Raw genomic sequence first — 27,618 nt, forward strand, 5'->3', positions numbered from 1 at the left:
ACCACCACACTGACACATGAAGTCTACATTCAACTATACCCAGAATCCAGCTAATTCTCCCTACATCCACCATCATTTGACCAAATTCACCCAAGCCATGTCATTGTTGTCTTTCACTGCCTTTGCAGAGGATAGCTTAGAAATATGGACTCTGCTTGGCTTACACCATGAAAACATTCCATTGCTAACAACCTGGGATCCCCACCTGCATCGAAATGTAGTTGAAGGGTAGACTCCACTTCAAACAATGGAATAAGTTATTTCCCTTAGCAACTTCTTGGTAACTCCCCTTTTGTGGTTAGTTTCTATTCAGATATGTTGCAGAATATTTCTAGGAACCAGAGGCAGGATTCCAATTCAGTGAGAACCAGTTTTGAGTCCAGGCACAGTAATATGTTCAGAGCAAACTTTTAGGGTAAATCCTCTATTTACTATTTATGCCTATGCATAATTGGGCATGCTTATGATTAAAATCAGATTCATCATAGGAAAAGACAGGCACGACAAAGTTAGGTTTGCATAACCCAAGCCTGTTGATTCAAACAAAATCAATCACACCATACCACTTAGCAACTAGATCTTCTTCCTCTTCATAGAGCCCACAAAAGGAAGCTGCAAGCTCTTGGCACTCTAGCCCAAGTGGCCTGTTGCTTCCTTGCAGTGGGTCCTGTACTGTCTCTTTTAATAAAACGTCTTGCTGCTTTGCTATTTGTGTGTGATCTCTCAATTCTTTCAATAGCATGCCAAGGACCTGGAAACTCCTGGGCCAGACAGTAAGGATAGGAAACACTTCTGTAATAACCTTTCAGCCTTTTCTGGCTTAATAATACCTTATAGCTTGTTCCACATAGAAACAATAACAATGTTAACACCAGGACTGATTCTAAGATGCCAGTAATAAAAACTAATTTTAAATCTCTACAACTACTCACGTGAAAATGACAAAGCAATTAGGAACTCAAATAGGTAATATTTTTAATAACTAGGGTAAAGGCACAAGTCCCAAAGTACCACTGAGTGGGCCAAGCCAATCATAGCCTCAAGATACCAGCATCTATGACTATGTAAAACACAAATACTTTTTGCCACTTAATCTAAACTTGCTTTCTGAAAATATGTCTCCAACAAATGTGATCTATACATATTTATCTACACAAAATACAGACTCCTTTTCCAGAACCTTTTCCTTCTTGTGAATGATCCCATAAAACTAACGTCATTTCTCATTCTTCTTCGTTAAGATATACCAGTTGGCTAGAAAATTAAAACTTATCTAATGCTTTTAATGATTTTTTTATGACAGCATTACTACCCTGAAGAAAGGTGATGTTGCCAGGCATGTTGGCATATGCCTTTAATCCCAGCACTCAGGAGGTAGAGGCAGGTGGATCTCTATGAGTTCAAGGCCAGCCTGGACTATAAATTAAGTTCCAGGAGGGCCAGGGTTGTTACCTTATCTTGAAACACACACACACACACACACACACACACAAAGTGATATCAATATGTATTTTCTTTTGGATGGTTGACAAAGTTGAGATTTTGGGCTGGAGAGATGGCTCAGTGGTTAAGAGCACTGGCTGCTCTTCCAGCTGACCAGGGTCATTCCCCTGCATCTACATGGCTCACAACTCCAGCTTCAAGAGATGCAGCACCTTTGCAAAACACCAATGCACAAACTATTTTTAATTAAAGGGTATTTTTTAATTGAGGATTAATAACTCAAATCTCGATCTTCCTTATCATAAATCGCACAGCCACAGGAGCTAAAGCAGAAGCTGAGCAAGCAGAGCTCATCAGACAAGCACACATTAGGAAAGCAATGAAACTCAACAGAAAAGAAAGTGCACGTGAAAATGGAGAAAACCTGGGATGGGATGTGAATCAGGGAACAGACCATGTATCCACACACACCCACACACCCATCACACACATGAATTAGCAAGCACATGTAAATAAGCACATGGATTAGTGAGCACAACTCCCTCTAGACTCTCCTACTTCCCAATAGGCATGAACATTACCCAGCTTAGAGCTGCCCTATTACATCCAAGGTTTGACCTGTACTGGCTGACTCTCTTGTCTACTTCTTATGCCATTTGCAGTCTACATGTGCCCCTCCCCTCCATTCAGACTTCCTGTCCCATCTTAGCCCCTTTAAATACCTTCAGAATACAGGAGATCTCTGGAGGTCCTCAGATCTGTAGACTGCAGTACCTTCACATCAGGAGACAGAGAAGGAACAAAAATAGAGAAATAATAGGATTCTAATCAGGCTGAGAACTTCAGATTTCATAGAGGACAGGACTAGGAATTCCAAGAGCCCACCCTCTGCCCAAGTCAGAAACCTTTAAGGCAGAGGTCTTGATAGACTGCAGGCTCTTAATGAGACCCTGGATTATAGATTCAACACGGGGCATAGGTGACAACTGACCATTGTCATCAAAGACCAGCTGTGATAAGAGAAAGGGGTTTTGCCTTGGGGCCTATAAAAGAAAAATCAGGAGTGGTTGTAGGGTCAGATGAAAGTGCACACCCCACCCCCATATGGTCTGGTTTCTGATTGCCTTCCCACCCCACCCACCACCTCACTTGCAGAGTATTGGCTATAAAAGAAGATATTTCATCTTCTAAGATGGATACAAGGTTCTGACAAATCATGTAGTCAATCAGGCGGGCAAACTTTCCCAGCTTCAACAACCATGTTTCGGCCTGCTTCAGCTTCTTCTCCAGATGTCTGCACAGCGTCCTCTGAAGGTATATGGAGCCTTGGCCTTTCCTGATCCTGTTCCAGTTTTGCACTCTCTCCTGCAGGCCCTGTTGCATTTGATATGTGTCTTCATGAATCTTTCAGAGTAGAAAGGAGAAACACACTGAAGACAGGGATGGGAAGTGAAGCAGCTACTTACTGCAAACAATGAGGCCTTGGTGTCTAGAATGCAGACATGCACGTGCAAGGCTCCTTGTTAGTAGAGATTGACTCCATACACTTTTAAATGACTTGAGAAGATATGTAAGAGGATTTATATTTAGAGGACACATGTGTTAATGTGACAGGCCAGGCCTATCAATGGAAAGACCACAGGATAAGGCAGCTGACCTTGGTGGTACATACCTGTAATACCAACATTTGTAATATATAGGCAAGAAAATCAGGAGCTAAGGGTCAGCCTGAGTTATGAGACTATGCCTCAAGACAAACAAACCCTAGAATATAACCCAATTAGAAAAAGTTGAAAATAGGTCATAAAGAGTATCACAAGGCAAAGAGTAGATAAGCTTTGCATGGACAAAGCCAGCAATGATTGCAGGATTTAGACTCTAACCATTAGGTCTGGATTAATGGAGCCTGCTGAGAAATATAATATCACCTTATATTGTATTACAAGCTTTATGGGAACTGACATAGACTTTCAACTGAAGGGAAGTTGGTGTGAGGAGTCTCTTTATGGGTTCTTCTCAGTCTAGGAAGGTTTTTAACTGACAGAGACTGAGAGTTTTCAAGTCTCTGCATTTGGCCTGTTGGGGAACCTAAGAGAGATACAGGAAAGCGATATTTGGCCACACAGAAATGATGGCCCTTGACTCTCTGTTCCTTGCCATGCTCTACTGAGCCTATGATTAGAGCTGACTAGTGGCTGCGCATTCTATTTCTGTTCTGTAGGAATCCAGGTGTCAGTGTTCTGAGAATAAAGAGCCCTAAGCAAACCCATCCTCAAAACTGGGGAAGTGTCATCTTCTTTGCTTTACTGATACCCTCAAGGCCTACTATTTCACACTTCGTAGCCCTTCATGGTCTGATACAGTGGTTCTTAACCTTCGTATTGCTGTTAACCTTTGGTGCAGTTCCTATGTTGTGGTGCCATTGTGACTTCACAATTGTAATTTTTCTACTGTTATAAATCATAATGTAAATATCTGATATGCAGGCTTTCTGCTATGCAGCCCCTCTGGGGGTCACCACCCACAGGCAGTACATCATCATTACATTTTCATTTTCTAAAACTGTAAAACCTACCCACTCTCTTGCAAGATCCCTAAGGAGGGAGTCTCCATCAGACCTTTCAGGGGGTTTCCCTGTGTTTGATATAATATTTGGTATACAGTAGTTCCATTGTTTGAATATGTTTTGAGGACAAATATAATGCCTTCCATTGAAAGGGCCCCCTGGTTGCTAATCAGCATAAAACCATACAAATGACAATAATAATTACTACTGAAAAACGTAATCAGTATACAGTTTTAAAATACCAGTACTAGTCACAATAACTTGGAGGTTATAATTCTTTTAAACCTGTTAAACATAATTCAACATCTATTCCTAATTTTAAAAACTCTTAGTGAGAGCCACAAAAAAAAGAACTGTTTTCTTTAATGTCTCAAAACTACTTTAACTCTTCATGACGCTGTGTTTTAATGGGCAGTGGAATGCCCATTAAATAAGTGCATTTATTCAGCACCAATAAACATCTTGGTTTGAATAGTTTGGTGCCCAGCTGCAGGATGCCTGAGCTCACATCTCCCATCCCTGCCTCCGGAAGGTGACCACGGCAGGGCAAGGTTTCATTCTGTTCCATGCAGCAGCAGACGAAGTGACTCTATGCAGTAATGCTTGTCTTTTAGTTTTTAAAACTGTGGTTTTGGTATTAAAGTTTAAAATTCAATGTGGAAACATGCACTGATATTTTGTAATTTATAATTTTCATAGTTTCTTTAGAACACTTGCCTTAGCACATATAAGTGTCTGGGTTCAATGTTCAGGACTATGAAGGAAAAAATATACAAAACACTTTTCTAGCTTGAAATAATAGAAATCTGCCTCATATTGTAAATTATTTCTTTTCATTTCAAGCAGATATCTTTTACCCACAGTGAGTGGTAGTGGAGCAATAATTAGAAAACAATGGCCTAGTGAAAAATGTTCAAGAATCTAATGCACAGAATCTTGGGTAAGAGAAAGTAACAAATTCGAAACACAAAAAGATCCATGATCCTGGAAAGAGGTTAGAAACATTAGGAACTAGCTCTTTGTGTGTTTTGGATATGTCCTTCAGTGAGCACATGTTTTACTAAGATTTTTTTTCTCCTAGTCTACATCTTGTCTTTTCTTAAAATAAAAATAAATGAATTTAAAAAAAAGAAAGAAACATTAGGAACTATTACAGCTGTTGAGAGCAGTAATAAAGGCATGAAGCTGGGTGTGGGGATGTGCACGCTTAATGACAGGGTTTAGGAGGCAGAGGCAAGAGGATTGTTGGGGGTTAGGGACATTCTAGTCCACATATTGAGTTCCAAGACAGTCAGAACTACATAGAGAGACCCTGTTTTAAAATTTAAGAGAGAGAGAGAGAGAGAGAGAGAGAGAGAGAGAGAGAGAGAGAGAGAAGAGAAGAGAAGAGAAGAGAAGAAAAGAGAAAAGAAAAGAAAAGAAAAGAAAAGAAAAGAAAAGAAAAGAAAAGAAAAAGTGCAATAGGTAAGCAGGTTATTTTGTAGAAAAAAAAAACATCTAATTTCAAACTTAATATGGAAATTCAAAGAAGCAAACCAGCCAGGGCTATCTGCAGATAAGAGCAGAAAAGGGATAGGATTTGCAATACCAGATATAAAGTCTCATCAGAAAGCTGTAATAATGAAATCAGTGTGCTCCTGAAAAAGACATGGGTAGGTTAATGAATGCTACAGATTTTAGAGACAGACACTTACAGATAAACAGTGTGAGAAATAATGGGGAAATGGATGTACAGCGCCTGTCTCACAAACATGGAGACCTAAGTTCACATCCCAGCATCCAGGTTAAGGAGTTGGACTCTGACTCTACAGCTGGAGCTGGGGTTAGGTGGATTCCAGGGTTCTCACTGGTCAGCAAGTCTACACAACTGATAAGACACAACTATGTCTAAAAAAACAGGGAAGGTGAAGTGTGATTGAAGATCATACCTGACATCACCCTCTGGCCTATACACACATCTACATGTAAACATGCAAATGCACACACCTGTACAAATACACCTAAAGGAAGGTCAATAGTATTAAATGGAGAAAGAAGAGTCTTAATGGAGAATAAAATTAATTTTGACTCCTTCCTCACCTCATATACAAAAACTTCAAACAGATTATAAACCTAAATCTAAAGATGAAGTAGTAAAAGTACTATAGAAAAACATGAGAATATCTCTAAAGTAAGTGGAGATATTTTAAACCAGAACCCAAAAGACTTGATAGCACTGAAAAAAAAATATGAAGAAAGTAAAACCTGGGGCTGGAGAGAAGGCTCAGCAGACAAGAGATGGCTGCTCTTCCACAGCCAGGTTCAATTCTCAGTACCTACATGATAGCTCACAATCAATTGTAACTCCAGTTCCAGAGAATCCTATGTTCACTTCTGGCCTCTCTTGGCACCAGCACAAATGTCATGCCCAGACACATATGTAAGGAAAATACCCATACACATAAAAATAAAAACCATATATAAATATAAATAATAAACTGAAAGATAAAAATGAAATTAAAATTTTCCATTTATGGAGGGGGAATGAGGGTAGGATCTGTGTAGGCAGGGGACTAGGAGGGGGGGTGTCTGATATTGGGATGTAAAGTGAATAAATAAATTAATGGGAAAAAAGAAAGTCCAAACTTAAAAAAAAAAAAACTTTCTGTTTACCAAAAGACACAATTAAAATGCTTAAAAAGTAAACTGCAAACTTCTGTTATCTTATAATTGATATAGAATTTACATTTACAATGTATAAGAACATTGTAAGAGGGGAAAAACATTACAACACACACCAGTGAACACAGCACTCTGACTCCAGACATGTAGAGGTATTTTTTTTTCCCATGTACACCAAACACTTCTTTGGCAAACTAAAAGTGTATATCCCATAGCTTAACTATCTGAAAAGAGCCTTGGGTCCCTCTGATGAAAGGCACAGACCACAGGACTATCTTCCACTTTAGAAGGCAGTCACAGTGGGTGGTCTTAGTTCATTTGTTCTGCTTTAATAGATTACTTGGAATTAGGTAATTTATAGAGAACAGAAATTTATTTTCTCACAGTTGTGGAGCCTGAGAACAGGCTTCCTTCCACATCCTCCAGATGAGAGGAAAACTATGTTAAGGGGAAAAGTGGAAGGGCTAAGAAGGCGAGGGAGGCAGAGGCAGAACCTTCCTGGCCCTATTACCTTCCAAGTGTTCCATCTCCAAATACTGCCATAAGGCACCTGGCTTAAATATCAAACAAAAATATATCATAGATCACAGACAAGAGGCAAGAACCAGACAAGACAGCCCAGACTATTAGACAAGGATGTGGACCTCAGATACAAAGTAGTCAATTAGGGAAGATTTGGTCATTGTGTGTGTCTACTAGCCATTGAGGCTTGCCATAGGCTCAAAGATAATCCCAGAAGCATCAAAGGTTAGGATTCCAGTTCTTAATTTCCTTAATGTTCTAATTTCTTCATGTTAGCACAAACACTGGACAAAACAGACACTGTTAACACACTTTTTCCATCCTGGTCTTAGGCCAGGAACAACCTTTAGGGAAAGTTAAGAGTGCTCACTTGTTATTGATCCATCTATTGCAGAATAGAAACTATTGTTGCTAAGGAGAAAATTTTGTCTAATCCAACAGCAGGGGTCCCAGAAGTAACTTAACCAAGAGAAAAATGAAATTCTGGAGAGCCTGGGGTTGGAGAAAAGTCTCACAATAACAGGGAGCCTCTTACCAGTTGAAGAATGGATGTACAGAGATTCAGAAAGTGACAGAGCATTCGAAGAGCCTTGTGGTTCTCTTTGGCTATTGCCTTCTGCAGGTCCACCAGCTCATAGGACTTATCTGGCTCCTTGGGTAGCCAGGACACAGAACGAAACTCTTGAAGAAGCCTAGAATCAAGAAATGAGCTAGTAAGAGCAGGTGTCCCAGTCATCCCTCTTTCAACACCTTTGAACTCTTCCCAACCCAGTTCAACACAGATGGAGCAGATGTTTACAAAGACTAATATTCTCAGAAACCAACGGCAGCTTCTTAAGACCAGAAAGTTACCAGATGGGGAATTATTTGGAAAAGCTTCGCAGAATGCACATATACTTATACCTAGTGAGTTTTCTTTCAAGAGAGGCTCAGATAAGTCCTAAGATGTGAAAAGACAAGAGACTTCTTCCTAGGAATAAGGAAAAACAAAAGGTCCCGAACAGTCAAGGTCTACAGGCACGCTCTGTGTTTGGCTGTTCCCAAGGAAGCTGTTCCTGTTCTCTCCCCTCCCTGTCTCCCAGCTCTTGAGATTCCTTGAAAAATATGAACATACCCCAATAAATAGACAGGATGTTTAAGATGAGGGTGAATATATGGTATCTATTCCAGACTCCCTAAAAGGCATTCTATATGATATGTTATTTCTATAATCTCATTTAGTTCTCATTATTAGCACTGTGTGGCTGAAATCCTTACAGGTGTTTTCAGGCCATTATCTTGAGGCTCAAAGAGTAAATTCTCTTTCTAGTTTCCAGGCTCTAGATTCAAACATATCAATCCATCCAAGATTTACACCATCAACAGGCATGTTGACAATCCTAAATGTTAGGAGCTTGAGGTAAAAAGTTCAAAGCTAGCCTTTGCCTGGTGTCCTAGTTAGGGTTTTACTGCTGTGAACAGACACCATGACCAGTGCAAATCTTATAAAGGACAACATTTAATTGGGGTTGGCATACAGGTTCAGAGATTCAGTCTATTATCATCAAGGCAGGATCATGGCAGCATCCAGGCAGGCATGGTGCAGGCAGAGCTGAGAGTTCTATATCTTCAACTGAGGGCTTCTAGAAGAATACTGACTTTCAGGCAGCTAGGATGAGGGTCTTAAAGCTCACACCCATAGTGACACACCTACTGCAACAGGGCAACACCTTCTAATCTTGTCACACCCTGGGCTGATCTGATAGGGCGCATGGGATTATTTCAATCGTCTTGTATCTGTTGAGGCCTGCTGAGAGTGGGGTGTTGAAGTCTTCCACTATTATTGAGTGGGGTGTGATGTGTGCTTTGAGCTTTAGTAAAGTTTCTTTTATGAATATGGGTGCCATTGCATTTGGAGCATAGACGTTCAGAATTGAGAGTTCATCTTGGTACATTTTTCCTTTGACTAGTATGAAGTGTCATTCCTTATCCTTTTTGATAACTTTTGGTTGAAAGTCAATTTCATTCAATATTAGAATGGCTACTCCAGCTTGTTTCTTGAAAAATTGTTTTCCAACCTTTTACTCTAAGGTAGTGTCTGTCTTTGTCATGAAGGTGTGTTTCCTGTATGCAGCACAATGCTGGGTCCTATATATGTATCCAGTCTGTTAGTCTATGTCTTTTTATTGGGGAATTGAGTCCACTGATGTCAAGAGATGTTAAGGAAAAGTCATTGCTACTTCTTGTTATTTTTGTTAAGAGGTGGAATTATATTTGTGTGCTATCTTCTTTGGGGTTTGTTGAAAGATTACTTTCTTGCTTTTTCTGGGGTGTAGCTTCTTCGCTCCTTGTGTTGGTGTTTTCTATTATTCTTTGTTGATCTGGGTTTATGGAAAGACATTGTGTAAATTTGGTTTTGTTATGGAATATCTTGGTTTCTCCATCTATGGTAATTGAGAGTTTTGCTGGATATAGTAGCATGGGCTGGCATTTGTGCTCTCTTAGGGTCTGTATGACAGCTGCCCAGGATCTTCTAGCTTTCATAGTCTCTGGTGAGAAGTCTGGTGTAATTCTGATAGGTCTGCCTTTATATGTTTATTGACCCTTTTCCTTTACTGCTTTTAATACTGTCTTGTGAATTTGGTGTTTTGACTATTATGTAATGGGAGGAATTTCTTTTCTGGTCCAATCTATTAGGAGTTCTGTAGGCTTCTTGTATGTCCACGGGCATCTCTTTCTTTGGGTTAGGGAAGTTTTCTTCTATAATTTTGTTGATATTTACTGGTCCTTTAAGTTGGGAATCTTTGCTCTCTTCTATACCTATTATCCTTAGGTTTGGTCTTTCATTGTGTTTTGGGTTAGGAGCTTTTTGCCTTTTGCATTTTCTTTGACTGTTGTGTCTATGTTTTCTATGGAATCTTCTGCACCTGAGATTCTCTCTTCTATGTCTTGTATTCTGTTGGTGATGCTTACATCTATGACTCCTGATTTTTTTCCTAGGTTTTCTAACTCCAGGGTTGTCTCCCGTTATGATTTCTTTATTGTTTCTATTTCCATTTTTATATCCTGGATGATTTTGTTCATTTAATTCACCTGTTTGTGTTTTCCTGTAATTCTTTAAGGGATTTTTGTGTTTCCTCTTTCTCCTGTATTTCTTTAAGGGAGTTATTTATGTCCTTCTTAAAATTCTCTAACACCATCATGAGAAGTGATTTTTAGATCTGAATCTTGCTTTTCTGATGTGATGGTGTATCCAGGACTTGCTATGGTGAGAGAATTGGGTTCTGATGATGCCAAGTAACCTTGGTTTCTGTTGCTTATGTTCTTTCTTATACTTGCCTTCCATCATCTGATTATCTCTAGTGCTACCTGCTCTCGCTATATCTGACTGGAACCTGTCCTTCCTGTGATCCTGGTTGTGTTAGAACTCCTCAGAGGCCAGCTGTCTGTGTGATCCTGTGATCCTGAGATCCTGGGTGTATCAGAGTTCCTAGGATTCAAGCTAACTCTGGGATCCTGATATCCTGGTGTGAGCAAGCTCCTGGCATCCTGGGATCCTGGGTATGTCAGAGTGCCTGGGAGTGGAGCTCCCTCTAGGTGTTGTGGGACTGATTCTGGAGTTGGAGTGACTCTTACATAATACCAAGTACAGCTGCAGCACCTTGGCTATTTCTGGAACATAGGTCTTTGTGCTCTCAGAAAAAAATTTCCAGAAGATTTGACCTCGGTGATGCTAGTCTCTTCTTAATCACCAGTAATTTCCTAGCTCTAGCTAACCAGCATCAATTGTCCCAGTAGTTCCTTCTATTCTTGACGCTAAAGCCAAAGCCAAATGTCCAAAAACCTGCTGAGTTCTGCTGCTTGCTGGAGCTGGAACATCCCTGCCCCCCTCCCCCCGCCCCGTTCTATTCTTTTAAAGATTTATTTATTTACTTTTGTATGTAAGTACACTGTAGCTCTCTTCAGACACACCAGAAGAGGGCATCAGATCCCATTACAGATGGTTGTAGGCCACCATGTGGTTGCTGAAAATTGAACTCAGAATCTCTGGTAGAGCAGCAGTCAGTGCTCTTAACCACTGAGCCATCTCTCCAGCCCTCCCCTACACCCCTTGATCTATTACTTTATCAATGCTGGGATTAAAATTGTGTACCACTACACCTGGACATAAGCTTTTCTTCACATAGAACTTGCTCTGTTCAGGCTGGCCTTGAACTCAGAGATTTGTTTGGCTTTATCTACTGGGATTAAAGGTTTGTACTACAATGCCTGGACCTAAATGCAGCTGGGTGGGATCTTACCTCAAAGTCACTACTTCCTTAATTCAATTTAACATCCTTGAACACAGGATTCAACTAAATTTCACTTCCTGGTACCCCCTTTAATATCATATATTTTATATTTTTCCTTTCTAAGCTTACTCTGCTTGTTCAAAATGCTCTTCGTGAGATTTAACTAGAGAACAGAGTCTCTGCTAGGCTTTTTTGAGACTTCCTTTGTCAATGTAAGTAATATAAATCACTTTACCTTAGCCTGGGTTAGACTCTTCATACAAGGGCAAAAAGCAGCCACATTCTTCACCAAAAATCGCACAAAAACAGTCTCTAGGCCACGCACTGAAATTCTCCTCTGAAACCTCTTGGGCCAGGTCTGCACAGTTCAAACCACTCTCAGTAACAAAGTCTTCCATATTCTACTAGGATGGCCCACTAAGCCCCATTTAAAGCATTCCACTGCTTTCCAAATCCAAAGTCCCAAAATACACATTCTTCCAAACAAAAGCATAGTCAGGTCTATCACAGCAATACCCTAGTCCCTGATACCAACTTCTGTCTTAGGGTTTTACTGCTTTGAATAGACACCATGACCAGTGCAAATCTTATAAAAGACAACATTTAATTGGGGCTGGCATACAGGTTCAGAGATTCAGTCTATTACCATCAAGGCAGGAGCATGGCAGCATCCAGGAAGGCATGGTGCAGGCAGAGCTAATAGTTCTATATTTTCAACTGAGGGCTGCTAGAAGAATACTGACTTTCAGGCAGCTAGGATGAGGGTCTTAAAGCTCACACCCATAGTGACACACCTACTGCAACAGGGCAACACCTTCTAATCTTGTCACACCCTGGGCTGAGCATATATAAACCATCACACTTGGGGAGCAAATTACAGGCCAGCCTGGGGTATATGAGACCCTGTCTCAAAAACAAAATAAAACAACCAGAAAAACAAAACAGAAAACAAAAACAAGATAAGAACCATTTTGATGACTAGGCAAGTTCAGAGAACGGTAACAGCCTAAAGAGGCTGCAAACTGGTGACCAATGTACCAAATTCAGACTGAAAAGTTTACAGTGTATATTGCTAGGAGTTGAATCTCATACTTTTTTAAATTAAAATTTGACCCCAAATAATATTCAAATTTTAAAAAGTTAAAATTTTTTTAGAACTGGCAAGATGGTTTGGTAGGTAAAAGCATTTGCCACTAAGCCTGATGACCTCCCAGGTCCCACACAGTGGAAGGAAAGAACCGACTCTCCCAAGTCACTCTCTGACTTACACATACACACAACCAAAATACTATTATTTAATTTTTGAAAGTTTAAATTTTACCATGAAATGTAGATTTCCAGGAAATTCTAAAAACTAAGGTTAGCTGATCATATTTGACCTATATTCTATAATATCACTTTGTTGGGACTGAGAAGTGACCGTCTTTTACAGATTCACTCCTCAGGCTTCAGTGCCACAATCTCTAATATCTTGCATCTGATCACTATATTCTTCTAGTATCTCCACTTCAGGCTCCCTGGGCATTTGAGCTTGCAATTCCTATCATAGAATATACCTGAAACATCATGAAGGAAAGGCAAAGAAGTGATAAAATAATAACCAACTTTCAAAAGAGTGTGGGTATGTTTGAGGGAGAAATGAAGAGAGATTAAAGAATTTTTAAGGGTTGGGGATTTAGCTCAGTGGTAGAGCGCTTGCCTAGCAAGTTCAAGGCCCTGGGTTTGGTCCTCAGCTCCAGAAAAAAAAAAATAGAGTTTTTAGATTCAAATACAGTGTGACCCACAGGCTTGGTAATTAATTGTGTTGTATTTAGGACAAGTTGGTATAAAAGAACATGTAATTACATGGAGATACATTCAGAATACTGGTTATATAAACATGTAACATATGATCATATTTTATATATGTAATAGGACTAATTAGAAAAATAAAATAAGATGTTCTTATAGATCATTTGTGGATGACAAAATTAGGGAGTTTTTCTTTGTAGGTTTTTTTTTTTATCTTAGAATTTTATGAATGGGCATGGTATGCTTTATGTCCAAATAAGTTTTTGTGGTTATGGACACAACATTTTGAAGATAGGAGATGTAGTTCAGTGGTGGAGCACTTGCCTAGTATGTTGAAGGCACTAGATTCAATCCCTAGCACTGCAACACACACATATGTTCATCAAAAAAACAAAAAACAAACCAAACAACCAAAGACATGGTAGGCTCTGTTTTGCAGCATAGGCCAACCTCTTCATCTTACTGCCTCAGCCCTCTGAGAAGTGGGACTACAAGCATGTACCCCCTTACCCAGTATTTAACATTTAAAAGTCCATGGCTGCTGTGTTATAATACCTCACCTGCTAATATGGAGCATCCCAACTCCAAAATGAGGAATAGCCAAGAGCAGATGAGTCTTCAAGAATGTCTGGATCCGATGCAGCCCACACAACCTCACATTTTTCTTCCAACTACAAGTTAAAGGTGAGTGATGATGTGTTTTCATATTTCCTTCATCCATTGCTCCATCCAAGACCACCCTGCCACCACCTACCAGGTCAACGCCTTTCGTAAGAGGCAATTCTTAAAGAACGGGATGCGCTGGAGCTCACGCCAGAGAGCATAGTCGCGGTGCCAAGTGCCCAGTGTCATTGCCTCGCTGCCTTCCACAGGATGTATATGCAGGATCCCAAAGGGAGAGAAGATGTAGTGCTCAGGATTCACCTTGTCTGGTGGCACTGCCACCAGCTTGTAAGGGCTGTTTATAATTAAAAGACAACAACAAAATCCAAGTCTGATCAATGGGAACCAAAGAATTTGTGCACATACCCGGAGGAAATCAGGGGAGGACAGGGGAAGAAAAAAAAGGAGATAGAGAGGCAGAAAAAAAGTAGAAATGGGGAGAAACAGCAGAATAGTATTCAAACTAGAATGATTGAATGAACATCAATTTAAGCAAAAGATAGGTGAAAAGAAAGAGAAAGGCGACATCTAGCTTTTTAGCCTGAACCAAGGCCTTATCTTCAGATACAGAACATCTCACAAAAATCAAGACATCATCTCATGTAAGATACAATATTATTTTATGAAAAGTAAAATTAAAAATCCTCCCATTGTGATACTTTGATTTTTTTAAGACACATGGACATTTTGGAGATGTTGAACTGTGTGTGGGGTGGGGATGGAAGTGTTTTAGTCGTAACTATCAGAGCCTGTTAGGAGGTTGTGAGGGAAAGATGGAAAGAGGAATTAAGGCAAGGTGGGGTGTCACTCAGTGGTAGAGCATTCACCTAGCATTTGTGAGTCTCCAAGTTCCATCCAAGAAAAAAAAGATTTGGATCCAATGGGAGAAAGTGAATGAATGCAACTGATATGGAACCCAGAGGCTTGTTTTTATAGTCTCCGAAACCAACCAACCAACCAACCAACAAACAAACAAAAAACAAAAACAAAATACCAAGAGGTGGAAGTCCAGGAAAAGAACATTTTAGTTTAGTCTAAAATCAGGATGCTTTTGGAAGACCAAGTTTCCATAACACTGAGATTTCAACACGTGATTCTTACATTGGAATTGGATAAGGTCAGCATTAAATGTGCTTCTGAGGCTATAAATAAATGCTTTCTTCTGTCTACAAAAGAATAAGGAGCAAAAGTAAGAAAGGCACAATTCAGACAAGGGCTTGTAAAAGCAGAGAGGATCTGGAGGGTAAAGAGGAGGCTGAGAAGGGAAGACAGCTGGAAGCCATGAGGCGGGAGAGGTGTGTGGACAGCAAGCAGAAGAGGGGGATAGGTTTGGAGACAAAAAGCTAGAAGGTAGCATGGCCAGGCATTGGAGAGGGCTGTAGAAATGCCCTGGATCCAGGCCCTTACTTAAAGTGCCGATCAGAAACCACATTGAGATAAAGGAAGTGGATCTTCTTCTGGGTCCAGTCTCTCTCCAGAAGGGATTTCACCTGACTTCTCAAGACGGGAGTCCTAGAGCTTTTCTTCTTGAGGGCCTTCTCCTCAGGAGCTTCAGAGGCAACCTGAAGTCTGCATGACAAGACAAATCAGGGAGAAAAGGCAGAGCAAAGAGATCAGTGCCTAGAGGAGAGCCTTACCATCACTAACCATGGAAAGCAGGCACTAGATCAAGCACCTGAAGGGACACACTATCAGAGCCTAGATAGTCTAATCTATACTCAAAGATGTCACATACTGAGCAATTATAGTCCATCATGCATGTTCATCAGCTATAGTCAACTATAGCCTGGGTATGAGAAACTCTGCTTTCTGATAAATGATTCGACTAGACTGGTTGTGGTTACTACTGTCAATGTTATATAACATTGTATAAAGTAATAGGAAGGCATTATTGTACCAGCTTATAGGTTTTGATACCTGACCAAGTCCTATTGACTGCTATATCCATGATCATAAGAGAACATTAAGTTCTAGGCTAGCACCACCAACTTAGTAAAACCCTATCTCAAAATAAAAAGTACAAATAGGACTAAAAATTTGGCTCAGTAGTATAGCAGTTGCTTAGCATGCATGGGGGCTCAGGATTGATTCCTAGCATGACAAAAAAGAAAAATGTATTTTCTTAGTAGTGAGGTCACATAGTCACAAAACTAGAACTATTGGTTCCTGAACGATCCCAAGTGTCCAGTCTCAATTCTGGGCTCTCTCTGTTTGATATCATGGTACAAACAACTATTGTTCCCAACTCCCTAAGCTGCTATCCCTAACTGCATGCTCAGCCCTGCCTATCCCCAGTCTCATCACATCCTTCCTCCTTTGCCTGAACAAACTGAGCTTCTCAGCTCAGAACTAACTCCTTAGTTTCAGTTGCCTTCTCCCACACTGTCTTCCCAGGCTAGAGGGGACTGTGCCCTTTATTTTCTGCAAGGCCACTTTCTCAAGTGTATGCTATATTCCTTATTGTGCTCCATATATTTTCCTCTTACTATAACCTGGTGATTCCTTTAGTCTACAAATACAGATGTGCTGTAGGATATTTGATTACACTGAACCCCAAGATTATGCTATTTACTGAAAAAAAAACAAAACGGTTTCTAGTTGTGGTGTGGCTCAACCCTTTGATCACACCATGAACCCCAAGATTGTGTAGAAAAACCTGTTCCTAGTTGTGGTGTGGCTTTACCCTTTGCACATACCTTTAATCACTCTGGCTGGAACAGAGATACGCCCTTAGTATACACCTTTAATCCCAAACAATGAAGGTAAAGTACACATGTCTTAAAGTGATGTCTAATTGAGCAGCAAAGTGACAAATCAGAGAAAGATTTGACAGAAAAAAATATGCCCAACTCTCATGAGAAGAGAGGAAAGGGAAGCTGCTTAAGAGACTAGTGCAGAGGAAGAGGAAAGAGGCAGTTTTATCAGGACAGTGGAACAGAGGCCGGTTGCAGAGAGATAACAAGCGAGACACAGGTGAAGACAGAACGAGCCAGAGAATGAGAAGCAGCTGGACAATTAGAACATATTGCCAAAGCTAGTTTTAGACCAAGCAGAGCAATTTAGGAGAAGCCTAGAGAGGCAAGATTGAATCAGTTAGCTTGGAGAAGAGTTGGAGCTAGTACAGTTGAATTGAACCAGCCAGTCAGAGCTCATTAAGAACTAGAAAGGATGAGTTTATTCAGCACCAAGTCTCAGAGGCTGAAAACATTTTAGGCCTAGATAAGATTGTATGGAGACTTAGAAGCTCCCAAGACTAGGTGTAATTAGCAGACAGAGGCAGTGAGCCTTCCAGACAACAATTACAACAGGAGAATAAAAGATACTTTAACAAAGAGTACCTACATCTCAGGTTCTGTGTCTTAAAGGCTGAAAATATCCCTCTTCTTTAACAAGAGTCTCATCCAGATGCCAGAATTACTTCAAACTCTGGTTCTAGTGTCTTTCTTTCTTTCAAGCAGGTATTGATGAAGAATGAAACGGTGTTTCCACTGTCTTCCATTCATTTCCAAACGCACACTAGCATGTAATACAACTAACTGCTGCCCCACTGACACACTTTCACCTCCTAACCCACTTTACTAATCTAATCTCTATCCAAATTTTCTACTACTACTGTTCCAGCCCCTTCCCTTCCCAATCCCATTCCACCAAGAGTACACAGGCAATAGCCAACAGCCTTTTGTTTTATACTACTTACTACAATTTGTTAATTATACGTTACTTGTCCTAATATCTCCCTTACAAAACTGGAAGACTGATTTCAAAGGAAAAAACTAAATCTATTTGGCTCATTTATTTTTTACATTCCCAGCATCTGGATACATCCAAGTAGCAATTAAGTTATTAAATGAACCAAAACCTAGGAAGACAGTCCTGGAGAAGAGTAAACTGTATTACCTAGACCTCAGAGGATGACTGCCAAGTTCATACAGGTATGAATACTTGATTCCTTCCTGATATATCAACCCAGAGCCATTTCTGTTAAGGTCTTCCAAGAGTGAGTTAGACTTGGGCCCATGCTAGGGGCAGGAGGGAAGCTTGGCTGAGAAGATTGAAGCCAAATTGTTGACATTTGACACCTTCCTTCATAGTTCCAGGAACCTGCCCACTTGTCCACCATTAGGGATCTGAGAGGTCACGAAAAAGTCACAAATTGAGCCCACTGTAAATTTAAGAGCAAAAATTGAGCAAGTAAGTCATGCTTGATTGCATGCAAAGTTAGCTTTTTTCTGCCTAGAGAGTGAATATATCATAGACAAGCTACATAAAAAGGGAAAAGCAGGCCAGAGCTAGGAAGAAGTTCCTATACTAAAAGAACTCCTAGAAGGGATCTTCTAGGCATTCTGAAATCCTAGGATTTTGGAAGCCAGACTGGGGGACTGGAAGGAATAGATCATTACTCAAGGGGCCTCCCTTACTGTCAGATCAGGAAGTCGACATAGAGGCAGTGCTTTGCTTTAGACCTGGAATAGTTCACATAGACCTGTGGAGGAAGACCACTCATGCAAGCACTCCCTAGAGTAATCAAAGACCTCATATAGAGTTCCTAGGACCAGCACAATATATGCCCCAAAGTATGTTTTGGCAAATATAAATGACCAAGAATATAAGCCCCAAAGAAGCTTCTGTCACCGTCTGAGAAGACTGGAAACTACAAGGTCAAGTTTTGACTTCCTAATGGCTGCTATTGATTTCAGTGTTTCCCAATAGATTAGCATTGAGACATTAGCTTTGTTTTTACAAGTGAAAAAAGTGCAGCCTAGTCCAGCTCACTTTAGAGGTGGGCTAATCCTGAAGAGCCAGAAGGAGCTGGCTCAAGAAGTCAGTAGCCCTGCAGGCACCTAAACTAATTCCTTTTATCTCTTCTACTTAAAGCCCCAAACCATGCCACTCACTTTCTCCCAGCAGGTTCCCCTTCTGCGTGCTCAGTATCTCTGCTTCCATACTGTACAGGGATATCTGTAGCCAGTGCCAAGGGCAAAAGACTAAGGCTGTCCAGCCATGGGGTCTCTTCTAGGGCCACCTCAGCACCAACAATGCCCAGACAGTGCTGTAGCTCAGGCAGTGTCAATGGTCGGAGCCACGTGGCCAATTCCTTTTTTTGTTGCCGGTCCCACTGGGCCTTCACAAAAGGGCATGCTGAGCATGGAGGCCCTCGATGAAACCTCTTCATCCATGGACTACAGTCAACATGGGAAGAACTATGTAACAAAGAACTGTCTGGGGGAAAGGCCTTGTCTATGGCATCTAGCAGGTCCAGCTCTAGCCGGGCTTGGACCTTGGGTGCCCAGCAGTACAGCTGCTCCAGGAAGGGCAGCAACTCGAGTTGACCAGCTAGCATCTCACGGTATGGAGGCAACAGGCCCAGTACTGCATGCAGATAGCGCCAAGCTTCACAACTGCCATCCTGCATCACAGCTGAGAACAGAGACTGAAGCTCAGACAGTAGCAGCTTCAGCAGTGTCCGCTGCTCTGATTCAACCACTGCCTTGAGATCCTCCTGTTTCATTTGACAGTCCCTAGAGTGTTCTTGTCCGCTGCAGCTACATCCAACGAGCCCAGACTGAAGGGTATAAAACCATGGGTTTTCCTTCTCTTCCAGAATAAAGCGGAGGCAGGTATTCAACTGTTGTCGAACAGATCTTGCCCACAGCTCGGGGTCCAAATGCCAATTCCAGGCTTTTGGCTTCTGGGTCTGACCTGTGTGACCCAGCAGGGTCGGGGGGGGGGGGGGCGTGTATAAGTTCTGGCTCTGGGCGGTGCAGGTAGGGTTAGGACAGCAAGGTGGATAGAGTTGTAGAGCATAGGAAGACCAGTAGAGAGCCCTTACTGAGCCACTCACTGTCAAGGACTAGCACAAGTCCAAGAGGGAGCCCTCCCTGCCCAGGAGCTCCTTCCCACCCTCCAAGGCCTCGTCTCACCTGGCCTGCAGGATGTAGAAGGCATGGGAAGGGAAGGGGGACTGGTCTGTGAATGAGGTTTCATTGCGGAGCGCTCCCTGTCGTGAATGAACTTAGACTCAGTTCCAGTCACTTAACACAGAGACCGATACACGCTTGCAAAATCTTTGGAAAAACTGTGTTCACATGAGGAAAACCTCAGAGTGGAGGCTGGCAACCACCTTGAAAAGGAAACACAAAGGGGTTGTCACTCAAAGGCAGCAAAGCTCCCGTCCCCTGAAGCCTTTACCATAGACTGAGAAGGTCCAGAGTGCAAAGCTGGCTACTAGGTAGGGAAGCAGTTTAGGACACCTAGCGGAAAGACGTGGCAGAAGACAGCTCCCGGTGCGCCAGTGGGCGGGGCCTCCCTAGGCACTGAAAGAACAGAGCCACTGAGGGCAAGGGTAGCAGATCCCAGAGCAGAGGACTCAGCTGCACCACCTGCTCCCAGCTGTTAGAACCGTTACAGAATCCTGGAGGCCCGAGCCTCAAACGGGAGCCAGGAGAGTTCAACAGGCATGTGGGAGGGGCCTGGGGGCGGGAGCGGGACCCAGGCCACACTAGCAGGCTGCTTTTAACCTGACACCCCAAAGGCCCAAAGAGAATCTGGCTGAGTGGGAGACTGAATGACAAGATTGATTGGGGGCGCTAACAGCATTAGGGGCGTGGTCGTAGGAAGCAAGTGTAATCCTGGAGACTCACCCACTCACTGATTTTTTTCTCTCCCCTCCCTTGACAGCATATCCAACTGTCCCACCTCAAGTCGCAACAAGAAACCTGAGTGAGACAAAAATCTTGTCTCTCTCTCAACAAGCTACACATCTAGTAGTGGCTGAAGACTCTGGGAGTGGTTTAGTTATGAGAGAGAGAGAGAGAGAGAGAGAGAGAGAGAGAGAGAGAGCAAGCCTACCTCTGTTACAGATTTTAATCAGTGGAAATTTTGATAGGCCAGACAGTAAAAAGAGTAGACTTGGGGGAGTAGGGTGTCTGATTTCATATATTTCAAGTTTTAAGTCTGAGATACAGATCTCACGGGTGAGAGGCATAGCTCAGTAGTTCAACACTTGCCTCATATGCTCAAAGCCCTGGGTTTAGTCTCCAGTCTAGAAATGAAAGCTGTCCTTGAAGTCATGACTCCCCTGCCTCAACCTTCTGAAGGAAAGGATTATGCTTATGTGTCCAACTAGAAATTTAGTGTTTGCTCTCACTTGAGTCACATTCAAGCTTGAGTATTCCCAGGACCATGGCCAGAGTGTTCTGCTTTCTCTAAGGCTAAGGAAATAGTCTTTGCCTTCAGGATCCAAGAGAGTTCATCACCTCCTCTGCCTAGGCCCATTACAACTAGTGAGATGAAGAAGAGAAGAAATCACACTCTTTATTAAGGGCACAACCTGGAAGTTGCCTGTGTCACTCCTTCACTTGGCCTGACCTAGGCACTTTCACATCTAATCTTTTTTTTTTTTTTTTTTTTTGCAAAGGTTGTGGTGGTTTGAATGAGAATGACCCCGAGGTTCATATATCTGAATGTTTGGTCCCTTGCTGGAGCTGTTTGGGAAAGATTAGGAGGTATAACCTTGATAGTTCATCTCACTGGTGGAAGGGTTGTATACAAGAGTGAGCACTTTTCTCCACATTGTTCTCAAATTATTTCAAGTTTCTGCTCAGGCATCCCCTTATAGTGAATCCTTTAATTTCCCAGAAGTCAGCACTCTCCCATAAGTCCAGACCCTCTTTTCCCCAAACCAATTTACCCCATACTTTGATTGCTATCTCATACTTGCTTATCCATTTACCCTGATTAAAAATATATATATAAGCTCCTGGAGTTACAGAGACAAACTGTGGAGCAGAGACTGACCCACCAGGGAATCCATCCCATATAGTCATCAAACCCAGACACTATTGTGGATGCCAACAAGTGCTTGCTGACAGAAGCCTAATATAGCTGTCTCCCGAGAGGCTCTACCAGTGCCTGACAAATACAGAGGTAGATGTTCTCAGTCAACCACTGGACTAAGCACAGGGTCCCCAATGGAGGAACCAGAGAAAGGATCCAAGGAGCTGAAGGGGTTTGCAGCCCCATAGGAAGAACAACAATATGAACCAACCATTACCCACAGAGCTCCCAGGGACTGACCACCAACCAAAGAGTGCACATGGAGGGACCATGGCTCCAGCCACATATGTGGCAGATGGCCTTGTCAGTCATCAATGGGAGGAGAGGCCCTTGGTCCTGTGAAGGCCCCAGTGTAGGGGAATGCCAGGGCCAGGAGATGGGAGTGGGTAGATTGATTGGTGAGCAGGAAGAGGGGGAAGGGGATAGGGGGGTTTTGGAGGAGAAACCAGGAAAGGGGATAACATTTGAAGTGTAAATAATGAAAATATCTAATAAAAAAGAAAATAATAAACAGAATCATAACAACAACAACAAAAACATACAAACTCCATAGTGGCAGAGATTCTAATTGTTCTTATTGCCTCTTACTCTATCTCCAGTCCTTGGTGCTAAGTACTATGAATAGATGATTGTAAAATATGGGAAAATGTATCAATGGATAACAATATTAGTTGGTAAGACTGGTTCTGGGATCAGATTGCCTAAATTAAAATCTTGATTTTTCCACTTGGCTTATAGTTTTGAAAATAAAAATAGTGTCTACTTCTTAGGACAGTTGTGCGATTAAATGATGTTATGTATATAAAATGTTTAGTCTCACAAAAATAGACTCTTGATATAATTGACATGAGTGAGACATAACAGGGTTCAGTGTGGAATGAGTAAGAACATAGGTAACCAACCAACTCTTTTTGTGAGGAAACCCACAGGTTGCAGAAGGTCAAGAAGTTTAGGCTTTGACACAACAGTTTTCCAGATAGGCAAAAATAAATGGGCATTCTTTATTCTCAAATAATAACATTAGCACCTGTTTCTTTGAGACTGAGTTTCTCTGTGTAATAGCTCTGGCTGTCCTAGAACTCAACGCTCTGTAGACCAACCAGGCTGACCACAAACTCATCTCCTGAAAAAAAAAAAAAAAAAAAAAAGGCGGGGTTCTCCAGAGAGATGTGTGTGTCTCTGTGTGTATGTGTAAGGGAGAAGGGGGTTGAATTTGTTTCACACATGTGGAAATTAGTGCTGCATCTTGAAGCAGAATTTTGACCTGTGTCCATGTATGTATGCATGTGTGTGTATGTGTGTATATAGATATAGATATGCACACAAAATTAATATAAATATAACAAAAAGTGTTTAAGTCACTTCTTCAGGAGATCAGCGAGATGGCTCGGTAGTAAGCAGCACTTACCTTTCTTTCAGAGGATCAGAATTGGAGTCCTACCACCCACACTAGTTTACATTTTCACATAACTTCAGCACCAGGGGATCTGGCTTCTAAGGACACCACATGTATGCTTACACACACACACACACACACTCACACACAAATGCAAAACAAATTACTTAAGATAGAATCTTGTTCTCATAAACAAGTGAATTTGTACTCGTGAATTTTCCATGACAACATACATGTCTTCTATTTTAGCATTCTTTTTTTAATATATTTTTTAGAGATTTTTATTATTTATTTACTATATGTAGGCACACTGTACCTGTCTTCAGAATTTCCAGAAGAGGGTGCCAGATCTCATTATGGATGGTTGTGAGCCACCATGTGGTTGTCAGGATTTGAACTCAGGACTTTCAGAAGAGCGATCAGTGCTCTTAACCTCTGAGCCATCTCTTCAGCCCAGCATTCTTTTAAAAAAGATTTATTTATTCATTTAATGTATATGAGTACACAGTTTCTATCTTCAGACACACCAGAAGAGGGCATCAAATCCCATTATAGATGGTACGAAGAAATGGGACTGGAGAGATGGCTTAGCGGTTAAGAGCACTGACTGCTCTTTCCAGAAGACTTGGGTTCAATTCCCAGCACCTAACTGGCAGTTCACAACTGAATTGCAGTTCCAGGGAATGTGACATCCTGACACAGACATACATACAAGCAAAACAAAAATGAAAAAATTAAAAGGAACTACTGAAAAGAATTTTTAAAAGGAAATATTTACACACAATTATAGGACCTACAAAATTGAAAGAGTAAACTGCTTGCGTAAATGGGCCTTTGGGTGATGATTGAGCATACAGTGTTAGAAGATACCATCCAGTGAGTTTGGGGATTAAAAAGGCATGTCCAGTTGGCATGGGAGCTTGTTCCTATAGTCCTAGCACTGCAGAGGCTAGGATGGTGTTTTATTAATAATTTCCTCTAGCCAAATATTACATCTTGGAGGGAAGCTCCTTAAGATAAAGATGTAGGATGTTCTAAAGAGAGTTGAGATACTGAATCCCGCAGGGAAGCTCTTTAAAATTCAGGAAGTAAACAATTCAAGAGCTTAAAAGTTCCTGAATCTGACCAGAAGCATCAGGCACTCCCTCACCAAGCATACATATGCAGTTAGGACTGCTAAGAGACACCCTCGGAAAAAGATAAGCTGCCTTGGAACAGACACTCTCCAATCTGTCAAGCTGTCTTCAAAGTATGCAGTGAGTCTGAAGTTCTCCTGTGACCTGTCATCCATGGTGATGTGCTCTCTTGGAGTCATTTATGGTGCTGTAAATAACCCCTTATATACACTCCTATAAGTAGTCTTAATAAATTCATTAGTTCAACAAGTTAGACTATAGTGGTATCCTTACTTTTGGTCAATTTTCTACCTTGGATGAGTTTGCATCTCTAGAGTCCAAGACCAACCTAGGCAATATAGGGAGAGCTTGTCTCAAAAACAAACAATAAGGGGCTGGAGAGATGGCTCAGCGGTTAAGAGCACTGAATGCTCTTCTGAAGGTCCTTAGTTCAAATCCCAGCAACCACATGGTGGCTCACAACCATTCGTAATGAGATCTGGCGCCCTCTTCTGTAGTGTGCTGGAAGACAACTACAGTGTACTCACATGTAATAAATAAATAAATTATTTTTAAAAAAAACAAACAATAAAATGTCAAAGTCTAAATTACTGACAAAAGGTTACATTTGCAGAATTTCTATATCATCTGACAAAACAAACTTTCTCTTGATAATTTTCATTGTTAATAATAAAACAAGAAGGAAGCTAAAAACTATGTACTGGTTGCTTTGATGAGGATGTGATTTGAGTTATAAAGACATGGATCATGTCCTTGTGAAGTATATACCATTAAGAAATGTCACACACCCAACATACAAGAACTATATGACCAGAATTCTGGGGAAATGTCCTTAAGGAAATAGCAATTGGATTAGGAAGTTCAGTAGGTAAAACAGGATGTCTCCTCCATTATATATCAGAAATAAACAAATACAAAGGCCCTTAGAACAGTGTATGAAGGAACCAAAGGCTAGCGTGGCTGGAGTACAGAGAAAGTAAAGCATGATTCAAGTCAACGCAACACATAGGATCATGAGTACCTAAAATGCAAAGTTGGGGAATGAAATGTTCCTGGAAAAATTCAAGAGAAAAAGAACATGACTTAGTGAAGGCTATGAACAGGGTGAGCCTAATACAAAGGTTAGGACACCATAATTAAAAGGATAGGAGTAAAACCTAATAATGGAATCGAGACGCTGAGAGGATATCAATGAGGCACTAACTATAAATATTATCAGATGCCATTGAGAGATGAAGTATGTAGAGGCCCAGGAAATTTCAATGGATTTAGAGATATAAGGTTACCAGGTGATCATAATAAGCACTTTTTGAATAGAGTAAGGGCTACAGAACTCTGTGCTAGTCTGGGGAATGGGAATGGATAATGGCTTGCAAGGTGGATACAACTGTGTCTGAGATACCTCTGTAAAGTGGTAAAAATAGGATGGTAACTGGAAACTGGGTATAACTGTTTAACAGTAGAGTCCTTAGCATATTTAGAAATTTACAACAATAAACAAGAGGAAATTGGAAGTACTCAAGTACGAACGACTAGGACTCAAAGTCCAAGAATGGGCACTGGCACTGGTCCAGAGGGTTTCTCACTATTTAGAAGGGAAAGGGAATAATGTGGATGGGTTAGTCAGTAGTAGGATACTAGAGATTACCTACAGACAGCGTTTACTTTTCCCCATGGAGGAATAAAATGGCCTACAGAAAGGAAACAATAAGGGACAAAGAGGGTTACAGATACTGACTTAAAAGAGTTACTTAGGGGAGTAGTAAAGAACAGAAAAATCACTGGGTGTGGTAGTGAGTGCCTTTAATTTCAGCACTTGAAAAGTAGAAGGAAGAGGATCTCTGAATTTCCAGGCCAGACAGGGCTACAGAGTGATACACTGCTCAAACAAAAGACACACACATACATACTCAATGAGAGTCTGAGAGCCAAGATTCCATTTGAACTTAACCATGAATTCAAACTGGCATAAATATGCGCTACAGTGATCTCCTTAAGTAGCATTTAGTTGTTCAAATGCAGACACAAATGTTTCATAAGAGGGAAGGACACCTACAAAAAATTCAGCTCTAGCAGGAAAATCACTGTCATTTAAGCTGGCTAGGAATGTAAAGAGAAGTGCTAGTGAGAAAAGAAAGAATGGGAAAGCTACAGTAAAATCAAATGATTGTAGGGACAGTGACATTCTAAACCAAGCAGAAAGAATATGGTCAGTGAATAAAATTAAAAAAACAGTGTTATATTGTTTGATTTAGTAGCAGCATTCTGAAGACTGGGTGGCTTAGAATGATGACAATAGCCAAGACACAACTAAATGGAATGAAGTGATCTTAACTTCATTGATCTTAACTTCATGAATGGATTGTCTGTATAAACATCAAAGCAGACGTGGTGAATAGAAATACAAGAGCTATTTAAGGGGAGGGGGGAAAGTCCATGAGAAGAGTAAAACAGTGAGCAGGCTGAATGGATGAATAGCTTTAAAGCAAACAGATTGGGCAGAGGAACAGACAGTGAAGTTCTGAAGTCAGAATGACAGGACCACCACCTCTGCCCTCCAGTGGTTGTGATGTGGTAAGACTATGTCGAAATTTACTCATGGTCTGGGTATGTAGATCAAAGGTAGAGCACTTTTTTAACTTGTACAAAAACCTGAGTTAGACCTCCTGAAACCCTCTCCCCTCAAAAACCAAACCAAACCAACAAAACTATCCCTGCCAGATGGTGATAACAGACACCTTTAATCCCAGCACTCAGGAGGCAGAGGCAGATGGATCTCTGTGAGTTTGAGGCCAGCCTAGTCTACAGAGTTTCAGGACAGCTAAAGCTACAGAGAAACTCTGTCTCAAAAACAAAAAAGCAAAACAAAAATTCCTGTACACTGCGCTTGAGAACTCTGCCCTGCTCTTACCATGCCAATGGCAAGACCTGAAAACAACCAGCAAGTATAGAAAGTGGGCAGTACGAAGGGGTTTCTCTTAAATGCTGAAGAAACTGGAGAGGAGACTGAAAGGAGAGAAGGACTGACAGGCCGGATTGAGGTACATTTGCTTTTGCATTGAAGGCAAACAAGCTACAAATAATGCTAGGTATAAGAGCTTTCTACACTTAGTGTGGGGGGCATAGGTGTGACCCCAGCACTTGGAAGTAAAGGCCAGCTAATTTGAATCCAAGGTGTGATACTGCATAATAAGACCATCTCAAAAACAAAACAAGACAGAACAAAAAAGTTCAGGTCATTCAGAGAGTAGGCTTCGGGCATATCTGTTTCCTCGTCTTTTTCCAGCCATCACTAATTATGTGTGACATGGGGAGAAAGGAAACACAGACAAC

General features: G+C 41.2%; 1 protein-coding gene across 1 annotated transcript in view; it reads right to left on the minus strand.

Annotated features, from left to right (window-relative positions):
• Dnhd1 (dynein heavy chain domain 1) overlaps positions 1-20,301 on the minus strand; it is a 71,614-nt gene extending 51,313 nt beyond the window's left edge. The window contains exons 1-10 of the mRNA XM_021167320.3: positions 20,169-20,301; positions 19,839-20,038; positions 18,813-19,617; positions 15,325-15,486; positions 14,009-14,212; positions 13,815-13,925; positions 7,728-7,884; positions 2,593-2,847; positions 2,349-2,486; positions 2,166-2,217 (exon numbers count right to left, since the gene is read on the minus strand). Coding sequence (XP_021022979.1) covers positions 2,166-2,217; positions 2,349-2,486; positions 2,593-2,847; positions 7,728-7,884; positions 13,815-13,925; positions 14,009-14,212; positions 15,325-15,486; positions 18,813-19,617; positions 19,839-19,902 — 1,948 coding nt within the window. The 5' untranslated portion in view covers positions 19,903-20,038; positions 20,169-20,301. The remainder of the gene's footprint in view (positions 1-2,165; positions 2,218-2,348; positions 2,487-2,592; positions 2,848-7,727; positions 7,885-13,814; positions 13,926-14,008; positions 14,213-15,324; positions 15,487-18,812; positions 19,618-19,838; positions 20,039-20,168) is intronic.
• Between the last annotated feature and the right edge of the window lie 7,317 nt (positions 20,302-27,618).

The sequence above is a fragment of the Mus caroli genome, unplaced genomic scaffold (genome assembly GCF_978045245.1).
Source record: "Mus caroli unplaced genomic scaffold, Mus_caroli_1 scaffold_8, whole genome shotgun sequence".
NCBI lineage: Eukaryota > Metazoa > Chordata > Mammalia > Rodentia > Muridae > Mus > Mus caroli.